General features: G+C 46.5%; 1 protein-coding gene across 1 annotated transcript; it reads right to left on the bottom strand.

The window, feature by feature from the left end:
- Positions 1–497: 497 nt before the first annotated feature.
- inhbab (inhibin subunit beta Ab) lies at positions 498–9188 on the bottom strand. The gene is made up of 2 exons (XM_059984459.1): positions 8465–9188; positions 498–6770 (listed from the first exon to the last, which is right to left on the bottom strand). The coding sequence occupies exons 1-2, from the start codon at positions 8844–8846 to the stop codon at positions 6007–6009; spliced, it is 1146 nt and encodes a 381-aa protein (XP_059840442.1). The 5' UTR covers positions 8847–9188; the 3' UTR covers positions 498–6006.
- Positions 9189–11374: the final 2186 nt, after the last annotated feature.

Raw genomic sequence — 11374 nt, 5'->3', positions numbered from 1 at the left:
AGCCTCAGACATCACTTTAGAACAAAGATGAGGAGGAATTTATTTAGCCAGAGGGGGGCAAACCTGTGGAATTCTTTGCCATAGATGGTGGTGGAGATCAAGTCATTGGATATATTTAAAGTGAAAGTTGATAGGTTCTTTGAGTATTAAGGGCCTCGTAGGCTACAGTGGGAAAACAGGAGGATAGGGTTGAGAGGCATAATAAATAAGCCATGATTGAATGGCACAGCAATCTCAATGGGACGAATGGCCTTGATCTTATGAATGCAATTCCCACAGGCTTTAAACATGTCCCATCCCAGCGGGTTAAGTGAATCAGGTCCAAACATGTAAACATAATGAAATGGAAGGGACCTCTATTTGGTAGAAAACCTATTACAAAGATCCAACTTAATTATTCAATTAGTATCATTACATCTGATTTAGCTCTACATTTGTTTATTAATAGGTGTTGAAGCATACTGGTTTCACTGAGAAATTACTTAAGCCAGTTTTTCAATGCTGATAACTTTATTCCATGAACAGCATCCATTATTTTGCAACATATGGTAATATCCCTTATGCAACTTAAAAATAAACATTTATTTACTGATGTACAATAAATATCAAATGATCAAATTATACTGTTTACACAAGTCCATAAATTAATTTTACTTTTGAAATCATATTAGCCTACCGAACATTGTTTTGAAGCATTAAGTTGCAGATGAACAAAATGGGAAAGACAATTTGGGATTGTTGGTCTAGATAAGGTGCAAGTCAGATCAAAATAAAACAAAAACATTTACTGTCAATTCTATCTGCTTTTCAAATTAAGCATGCATTTTCAGAAGAGCAAAAAGTTGCAGTTAGACACTCAGAGGTAAACAGGAACTCTCGTTTCACTCGCCGGAGTATTAGAAGATGCAGCATTTAGGTCTTTGTTGTGAAAAAGACGTAACATTGCAATTTTACAAGGAAAGTTATAACTTTTTTAAAACTGCATAGACTTATTGGTAGATAATTAAAGGTCACTAAAACTGCAGTCCTTCACAATAAAATTATATACGTATGTCATGCCTGCCCCATAACACCATAAGACCATAAGACATAGGAGCAGAATTAGGCCATTTGGCCCATCAGGTCTGTTCTGCTTTTTCATCATGGCTGATTCAATTCCCTCTCAGCCCACTCTCCTGCCTTCTCGCTGTTTCCCTTCATGCCCTGACAAATCAAGAACCTATCAACCTCTGTTTAAGTATACCCAATGACTTTGAACTCCACAGTCGCCTGTGGCAATGAAATCCACAGATTCACCACTCTCTGGGTAAAGAAATTCCTTCTCATCTCTATTCTAAAAGTACGTCCCTCCATTCTGAGACTGTGCCCTCTGGTCTTAGACTCCCCTGCCACAGGAAACATCCTCTCCACATCCACTCTATCGAGGTCTTTTACCATTCGATTGGTTTCAATGAGATTTCCCCCCCCCCCTTTCTTCTGATAACACAATCTGTACAATTGTCTGTAATCTTCATAGTTCTGTCTCTCAATAAAAAATGTGTCAGAATTGCATGCAGAAGCTGACAGGAAGGTTTGTTTACTGGCCACAGAATTACTGGGATAAATTTTGTGGCTGTATAATCTGCAAATAGATTAGTTGAGTGACACTGCGATGACATTTAGGAAAGCTAATGTGATCCCCGCAGGATCAAAGCAAAGTTTTGATTTGAAAATTCTTCTCATATTTCACACATCACCTAGCAGCCTCAAACATCTTTTTCTCTGTAACCTTTGGCAACACAACACTGAGAAAGCTGAGCACCCAGTTCTCTTTTCTGTAGCTTCAACAGGCTATCCCCAGAGCCTTGGACTTCTCTTTGCAAACCTCTCTCCCTTTCATATGAATCTCGGCACAACCTACATTTTAAAATTCTTTGTGGAGAGGATGTTTCCTATAGTGGGGGAGGGGGGATCTAGGATCAGAGGGCATAGCCTCAGAATAGGGTGTCCCTTTAGAACAGAGATGAAGAGGAATTTCCTCAGCCAGAAGGAGGTGAATCTCTGGAATTCATTGCCACAGATGGCTATTGAAGCCAAGTCACCGGGTATTTTTTAAAGCAGAGGCTGATAGGTTCTTGGGTAATCAGGCATTAGGGAGAAGATTGGAGAATGGGCTTGAGAGGGATAATAAATCAGCCATGATGGAAAGATGAAGCAAACTCGAATTCTGCTCCTAAGTCTAAATAAATGTTTGCAGTTTCATGACACCTTTCATGAATATCCTACATGTTGGTATTGGGAAATAAGGTGACTGCTGATACAACAAAAGATCATCCCAACCCGTTTACACAGCAGGATACCACAATTTATTCCATTTTTCTATTCAGGTTGTTAAGTATTGATAGGATTTGAGAATTCTTGCCTGAATTAGTTAGGCTTTGGAATCTTCTACACTCTCGCCAAATGGACTTCAGTTTGGCATTCCAATGACAACACCTCCTTCCTACAATAGTCCGTCTGTACTAAAGAGTCAATCTTTGTCAGAAAAGATATTTGCTTCTCCTAAAGGCACACAAGCCCACTTTCCATGCAGTAACCACAACCTTGGCCAAAGATATTGTGCACAAACACAGGAAAAGCAGATGCTGGAAATCCAGAGCAACATACCTAAAATGCTGGAGGAACTGAGCGGGTCAGGCACCATGGATTGAGGGAAATGAACAGTCAATGTTTTAGGCTGAAGCCCTTCAGTAGGACTGGAAAGGAAGTGGGGAAGAAGCCAGAATAAGGTGGAGGGAGACGAGTAGAAGCTGGCAGGTGATGGATTAGACAGAGGGGGGAAGGTGACAGGGTGGAGGGGTGGGAGAACTGGTATGAAGTAAGAAACTGGGAGGTGATAGGAGGGATGAAGGGCTGGCCAAGAAGTAATCTGATAGGAGAGGACTCCTCTTGATCTGGCTTCTACCCCCTTCCTTTCCAATACGGATGAAAGTTCTGGGCCCCAAACTTTCACAGTTCATTTCCTCCACAGAGGCTGCCCGACTTACTGAGTTCCTCAAGCACCTTTGTGTTAGAACACAGAGCGTTACAAGCACAGTACAGCCTCATCATCTCGCAAAGTTGTGCCAACATTTTAACCCACTCCATTTTTCTGTGATGCATGTGACTATCTGAGCGTTGCTCAGAGACACTGTGAGCTCAGTCCATGAACCTAGCTTAGTGAGACTAGACACAACCCAGAAGTGTAGCGATTCCAACAAGTCTACTGGCATCTGTGAGTAGATGACAAATACAAATGATGTCATCATTACTCTGTACATAATGATGACAAATACCCGTTGAGGGGATTGTGTTGGGGTGGGGCTTTACCTTTGTATTCTTTGCTGGTTATGAACCAGAATGCGCGGTCTGAAGGGGGTGACAAAGGCAAATTTCAATAAACACTCGAATGTTCACTGAACCCGAATGAAAACAAATTGATAGCCACCTGAAAAGGGTGCGACAGGCCTTGTATACCATTTCCATTCATGATCTATTCAATCGGTTCAGATTTACTTCGTCTGCGGAGGCCAATTTAGTAATTGGAAATATTTAAAACGAAGGTTGGTAGGTTATTGATTAGTCAGGGCCTTAAAGGTTACGGGGAGAAAGTGGGGGAATGGGGTTGAGAGGGAGAATAAGTCAGCCATGATGGAATAGCGGGACAGACTCGATAGGCCGAATGGCCTGCTATGTCTTATGGCCTAATTCCAATTAAAAACACGCATACACACACACTTGCCCAGACCAACAATGGAACTTATTAAGGCAATAAAAAGTTCGCAGATTGAAATCATATATGTACATTATCTCGCACTGTACAGTGATGTGTAAAATACATCTAGTCCACAATTTTAAAAAAACATAAAAAGACTTTTTTTTTGGTGCTTAACGCCATAGGCTTGATTTCTACTGACAAGGGGACAATCAGCAGCGAGTCAGAAAAGTTACGTGGAATCTCTACTCTCACGGCCCAAGTGTCATTAAAAGACGTGGCTGTATTCGCCACCCGCGTTGGAGGTTATTCCCGAATGTCTAATCTTCACAAATTGGACTTCAGTCTGGCCCCATTCAGTCGTTGGCAATAAACCACCTTCCTGCCAGCCCCCGAGTTTCTGATGCGAGGAATCCTCGCCAGAGTCCCGAGACAACAGGCAGTGTTTGGTGATATAGGAAATCCACATTGTCGGGGAGAATGGCATCATTAAATAAATAATTTGAACTGGACAGATTAACTGGATTCCGGGGAAGATTTCCTTAGAAATACGCCATTTCGGGCCAACGAGCCCAATTACACCCACGTGATCCTTGGATTATGGGAGGAAACCGCGGCACCCAGCCGGCGGTAGGAATTGAACCCGGGCGCCTGGCACTGTAATGGTGCTACGCCAACCGCTACTCTACCGCGCACCCCGATGACAGGAAATCACGCGTCTTTCGCCTAGTCAAACGGGCAGATTATGGTGAATCATCTTCGCAATATTTCACGTGAAACATTAAAACAATATGTTTATTTAACACTTTTTGATCGCCCTAAGGCGATGTCGTTATAAAAAATATGCCTACTATTTTTAAGCTAAAGTTCGGATTTCTTTTCTTTCTCAAATACGCTGATTCAACGTTCTTAAATACGAATAAGCGCTGACTGCGGGAAGTGCTTTTTGCTAATCGCTTTCAGTGTGCAAACTACACCTGGGGGTCTGCTAGTCAGATGTTAGGAGCGCCCAGACATCCAGATGTCTACATGCCGATGGATCAAACGTATAGAGTGTTTCATCCAAACCCTGATACCGGAGCCTTGTTCGTCTACAGGTGCTGTGTGTGTATATACCTTTTTTTTAGATTTTTAAAAAATATTATCCTTGTAGAAATCACAATAACATTTACACAAATCTCTTTGGTATATGTTCATCCGCCGATACAGAATTTCACAGAAACTCTAGTTAACTGGAGTGCAGTCCCCTGTTCTTTCAAACTCGTCTGTATAAATACGGTTAGACAGGCAAATGTCGTTTTAGTGCAAATCGTAGTCACAAAGTTTAAAAAAAATGTTTGGCCCACAAGCGAGGAGAACGCGTTTCTTTCAAGTTTCCCTCAACAATGATAACTTCCAGTGGAAACACGCGTCTCCTTTCACGTAAACCATCCATAACCATTTTTAAAAAGATTGCATAGTTCTGGACTTAGGCATCTTACACGTGTGTAGGCAGTTTTGCAAACAAAAGGCAGTGCACCTCCGTGTAAAAACTCTCGACCCTGTGTTCACAACGAAAGGATCGTGTGCATTTTTGTCTGGGGAAAGTGCCATTGGATGTCACGGTAAAATAAATGCAAGGAAAGCTAGTGTGTGCGTGTGTGTGTGTGTGTGTGTGTGTGTGTGTGTGTGTGTGTGTGTGTGTGTGTGTAAGTCCGTCACAGTTTACTGGCGGTGATGGTCATCTGCGATCTGGTCTAGATGGATGGGTTCAAGTCGGTGGCTACGTGGAACCTCTCCGCGGGCTCAGAGATCTCACTGGACGTTTCGGCTGAAGGGTTCGGACCCGAAACGTCAACAGTCCCCCCACCCCCCACCGCTCCTTGATCTGCTGAGTTCCTCCAGGATTTTGTGTGTGTGTGTGTGTGTGTGTGTGTGTGTGTGTTTTACTCTGGATCTCCAGCACCTGCAGAAGCTCGTGTGTTTAAAAGTCTGAGCAACACACACACAATGCTGAAGGAACTCAGCAGGCCTGGCGGCATCTTTAAAGGTCTGAGTTGATCTTAAGGCTGCGGGGAGGTTCCACGGCAGAGTTACGTCCTAAATCTAGAGAGTGTAGCAAGTGAATGTTTCTTCCGTCTGTATTCGTGTGTGTGTGTGTGTGTGAGTGTGAGTGTGTGTGCGTGTGTGAGTGTGAGTGTGAGTGTGTGTGCGTGTGTGTGTGAGTCTGAGTGTGCTGAAGCTTGTACAGGGCTCCCTCTTTGAGGATGTGGGGTGTGGGGATCTCTAAGGGTTTACGAACAGCCGCATTCCTCCACGATCATGTTCTGGATGTCCTTTTTCACAATGTTATGTCCGTCATCGTAATAGAGCATGGACATTGCCCTGAGTTTGGTAGGGACACAACAGGATTTGATATTGTTAAAGGGGCTGTAGCCCCTGATCCTGTAATGATTGATGACGGCCGAGTGGAAGGAGAGAGACGAGCCTGAGGTGCCGGCGATGTGGCTCGGGCACTCTCCCTCGCAGTAGTTCCCATAGTAGCCGGCAGGCGCTATGATCCAGTCGCTCCAGCCGATGTCTCGGAAGTTCACATAGAAACGCTTCCTGCAGCAGATGTTGGACTTGCCTTCGCACTCCAGACCCCGTTTGCGGATTCGGTGCGTGTGAGCGTCCGATTCCCGCAGCAGGAGCATCAGGAAGGGGCGGAACGACTCGTCCTTCCCCGCTGCCTCCAGCAGCACGGGGGAGGCACCGGCTTCCCTGCACTGCGCGCAGGCAACCGTCAGGAGCAGGGACCTCTGCGGCGTGCTCAGCGCCTCCTGCACCGCCCTCGACACCGGCAGCGTCTGCCAGCCGCTAACTTTGACATCCACCTGCTTCTCGACGAAGGGGACGCTGTCGTCTCCTCGGTACAGCCGAATGCTCACCTTATTCCTGCTTCGGCTGGACTTGTTTGAGAGCTTCAGGTACAGCCACACATTGGCTTGGTCCACCAGAGTCAGCTCGCTGTCCTCCTCCTTGGCAATGTGAAAGTGCAAAACGTCCGGAGACGGACCTGAAGACCGGGGGGAGGGGGGGGGAGCGGGGTGGGTAGAGGAGGGGCATGACATCAACCAGTTAGACAGTGGCAATCATAAAACATCGAACCCAGAACATTACGGCATTTCAATCTACGATGTTATGCCAGCCCGCCCCAAGACGAAGTCCACATTGAAACCTGAGAGGCCCAGATAGAGTGGACGTGGCGAGGATGTTTTCTCTAGTAGGGCAGCCTAGGACCAGAGGGCGCTGCCTCACAATAGAGGGCCGTACCTTTGGCACAGAGATAAAGAGGAATTTCTTCAGCCAGAATGTGGAACTCACTGCCACAGACGGCTGTGGAGAACAAGTCATTTGGCTGACATTGAAAGCTGAGGTTGTTGATGAGCCAGGGTGGCAAAGGTCACGGGGAGAAGGCAAGAAGAGTGGGGTTGAGAGGGATAATAAATTAGCCATGATGGAATGCGGAGCAAACACGGGAAAGTCTGCAGATGCTGGAAATCCGAAACAACACGCACAAAATGCTGGAGGAACTCAGCAGGTCAGGCAGCATCTGTGGAAAAGAGTGAACAGTCGACGTTTCGGGCCGAGACCCCTCTTCCGGACTGAAGAAGGGTTTCGACCCAAAAATGCCGGCGGTGTACTCTTTTTCCACAGATGCTGCCTGACCTGCTGAGTTCCTCCAGCATTTTGTGCGTGTTGTTTCGGAATGCAGAGCAGGCTCGATGGGCCGAACTCTTCCTATGTCGTATGCTCTTATCAAACTAACCCGTTCCTCCTACACAACCCTACATTTTTCAATCCACCCTCGCGCTTGTCTAGTTTTTTTTTTAACGTACCTGGTGTATGTATCTACCTTTACCGTCACCCCTGGCCAATCAGAAACATTTATTTTACCATTGATCCCATATGCTCCACGGTACGTATAGAAGCAGCTTTGTTGGAAACATTGGCTTCACTCACATTCCGTCCTGGGTCCAGGTGCAATCTTTGCTTTATGCTCCCGCGGTGACAGAGCAACCCCGCCCGTGGAAACTGTCAGCCACTCGGGAAAAGCTATTCGAAGATTAGACTCTTCCTGCTTGATCCATCTCTGCACCCTCCCGGCCGGCTGCGTTCCCTCGCCGCCCGAAGCGTGCTAACCCAGTGACCGGGAAATGCTGAAGGACCCCGGGAGGTCAGGCAGCATGTCCAGGAGAGGAATGCATAAGCTGACGTTTCGCGCCGAGACAGAACCCCGATGAACGGTCGCGGCTCGAAATAGTCGACTGTTTATCCCTCTCCATAGATGCTGCCTGACCTGCTGAGTTCCTCCAGCAGTGTGTGTGTGTGTGTGTGTGTGTGTGTGTGTGTGTGTGTGTGTGTGTGTGTGTGTGTGTGTCTGTGTGTGTGTGTCTGTGTGTGTGTGTGTGTGTGTGTGTGTGTGTGTGTGTGTGTGTGTCTGTGTGTGTGTGTCTGTGTGTCTGTGTGTGTGTGTGTGTGTGTGTGTGTGTGTGTGTGTGTGTGTGTGTTGCTGTGGATTTCCGGCATCTGCAGAATCTCTCGTGTATACCCAATGGGCTTCAGCTTTCGAGTTTTAACTGCCGTTTTTTAACAGATGATATCTGTGCCACATACACACACTTCACTACTCAGCGATCCCTTCAATTCAATTGCAAACGTTATTTATTAAATCCGAATAAAAACGCGCCGTGACGCCATGGATCTAACCTGCTTCAGCGAAGCTGATGATCTCCGAAGCCTGTTCGGGTTCGTTCAGCGCTGACAAGCCGGACGGATGCTCCTCGATTTCCACTCGGCCGTCCTCTCGTACCCGCCCAACGTGCAGCTTCTTCAGGGCGCTGAAAAGTGCGGCTTTGGGGACCGGCTGGGTGATATTGGGCCTGCTCTTGAGATGCAGCATATTCAATATGTGCCTTTTCACGGCCTCCACCAGCTGACTGTCAGCGCCGGCTGAGTGCGCCTGCAGCCGGGGCATCGCGCACGCCGGACAGTCGGATACTCGCGCGTCCTCCACAGGTAAGGTGGGCGAAGCCCGCGCCCAAAATCCACCGAACAGCAGAAAAAATCCACCGAGCAGGTAAAATGACATCTTCAAACACCGGCAAGGGTCTAGGCTGGAGAGAGATACAAAATTTAATAAATAAAATCAAAGTTTATCTGAAGTTTCGTATATGCAGTAAATTCTTCAGGTTCTTGCTGGAAGTCCCGGGGAAGTGGCTTGATGTCTTGGGAGACGAGAGTTGGCTCAATAAATATAATTGTCCCGACTTCGACTCAAGCGTCTTCTTTCTCTCTCTCCCTGCTCTCTGCCCTCTCTCTCTCTGTCTCTCTCTCTCTCTCTCTTTCTCTCTCCTCTATCTCTCTCTCTTTATATCTCTCTCGCTCTCTCTTCCAGAGCGGAACAGCTCGACAGTTCGCAGTCGCTGTGAGCTCTTCACTCTCTCTTCTGAACTGCTTCTGACAAGAGACCTTTTCGCACTTTTGGGTCCGCGGGGCTCTGAGCTCATGGGCATGAGTGTCAGACCGGAACAGATGACTGTGCAGCGGTGGGGGTACAATGGAGGTCTTTACAATTCAGAAACTATAATGAGGGCAGGATAACCGGCAAAGGGAGGGTGGAGCAGGAGTGGGCGGAGGCTGCAGACTTTCGAATGCGACCTTCGGCGTCTTTTTTTTTACAGCTACTTAACCCTTTGGGCGACTTGGAAGCGTGGATTTCAGAGATGTTTTAGCATGGAAGGAAACAAAACTGCTGACCAAATGCCTCAGCTTTGAGACCGGCGGCAGGCTCACTCCCTGCCTCAGAAAACTTTGTTTTCGCCGTTATACGGACTGTAGACTCCAAGCAAAATAGACCTTTTTAACAGTTAACCGTGGAACAATTAAAGGAATTCTTTATGGTCACGAACGACTCTGTCCACAAAGCTATCCTCCTCTCTAGAAACACAGATGTACAAAATCCAGCGAAATAAACGCACTTGGGGGGGATTATAGTGTAAAAACTCACAGAAACCCCGCTAAGTTTGGCACTTGGCTCTATATTTAGGACGAAAACAGAATCTGCGTCAAAAGAATGAGACGCGCGAAGAGAGTTGGTTTTGATGGAGCTGGTGTGACTAAAAACAAACGGATCCTTCTTTAAACATGGGAGCTTGCGTGTGCATTGTCAGTTAATATTCATCAGTGTCCAAATCTGCGCTTTTAACTGCACAGAAGAGATCAGAATGTGGACGTCGCTGGCAAGCAAGTTGCCCTGCCCGGGGCATTCTCGGCGAGGTACTATCCGACAGACTCGGAATCTCATCTCAACCCGCTACCAAACATGTTATTAGCGGCCGCTTCAAGAATTGCCGGTTCTCAGTGAACGGAGCCGCCGCATTCTGGGGGGGGGGGGGGGGGGGGAACCGGGGTGGGGGGGACACACACACAAAGTTTATTTGTCTTTTATTTTATTTTCCAAGTTCAAAAGAGATCATCAGCCTGGGTGAAAAATAAACAACGGCTGCAGTAAACATTCCTTTTGAGGTTGCCTGTGCACAAAACCGACCCGGCCGATCAGTCTCACGGCGACGTTTTTTTTTGCTTTGGGTCTGCGGAGCGGGTTAGGATAGGATTTCGGAGGAATATGACCGATGCGTAAATCCGACGTTAACCCCTCTTATGTCATCGTGCTGTAATGGATTAACCGTGAGTCAGACTTTGACAGAATCCTGCTTGGAATGTCCCATCACTCGATTTCCCGTGACCTCCTACAGTTCGACAGAAGGTACGGCAGTATAAGTACTAGAACTGTCCGGGCTGGGTAACAGCTTCTCTCCCCGGGGTGTGAGACTTCTGAACACCCAGTACACATTATTTATGACAGTGCCGGTAGCAGATTTAACTATATGTCTTAAATGCATTTTATGTCAACTTGTAGAGATACAGGATAGTTTATCATCTATGAATATTATTATGTTAATTCTATTTTATGTGACATATATACTGGGTTTTGCACCTTGGTCCCAGAGGAACGATGTTTCGCTTAGCTATATACAAGTGTATGTTGAATGCCTATAAAACTGAACTTGAAATTGAGTCTCCCTCCCCCGGACGCCTATTTCTCCCCTCTTTTTGCCTCTCGCTTCCCATTCTTTCTCTCTCCTCGCTCCATGTGTCTGTAATCTTTTTACAGAATGCAACTTAATAGAGACCAAATGGTACAAAGCGCTAGTCCAACTCAGCGTTCTTCAGTCTAATACCCACCCGGTCCCACTGCCACGGCCCGCTCGGGTTCAATGCCTGTCGGAACAACTGACACATCAAATGCCGGAAGGTGTCCCGAATCTGCAAAATTTTTGTTTTACAGAGTGTACGTGAAATACTGGCAATCGCTATTCTGCCTTTGCTCATAGTATTTTCCTTGTAATCTTCAGTTTTTAAAAAACTGAACTGTTAATCTGCGTTTTATGAATCGAATGGTTTTGTTGGCGCTGTGTGATCCCGTAATTTTGCCGAGTGTGGTAACAGCTTTCACGTTCAGGGTTGAGTGGAACCCCACCATCGCTAATGGGAGAAAAGCAGAGCGGTGTTTCCGAGTGCTTGGCGTTTCTATTTGCGCATTAACCTCTTTTGCCC

The sequence above is a fragment of the Hypanus sabinus genome, chromosome 1, assembly GCF_030144855.1.
Source record: "Hypanus sabinus isolate sHypSab1 chromosome 1, sHypSab1.hap1, whole genome shotgun sequence".
Lineage (NCBI taxonomy): Eukaryota > Metazoa > Chordata > Chondrichthyes > Myliobatiformes > Dasyatidae > Hypanus > Hypanus sabinus.
The sequence above is the reverse complement of the archived record's forward strand: the minus strand, read 5'-3'. Positions and strand labels throughout refer to the sequence as shown.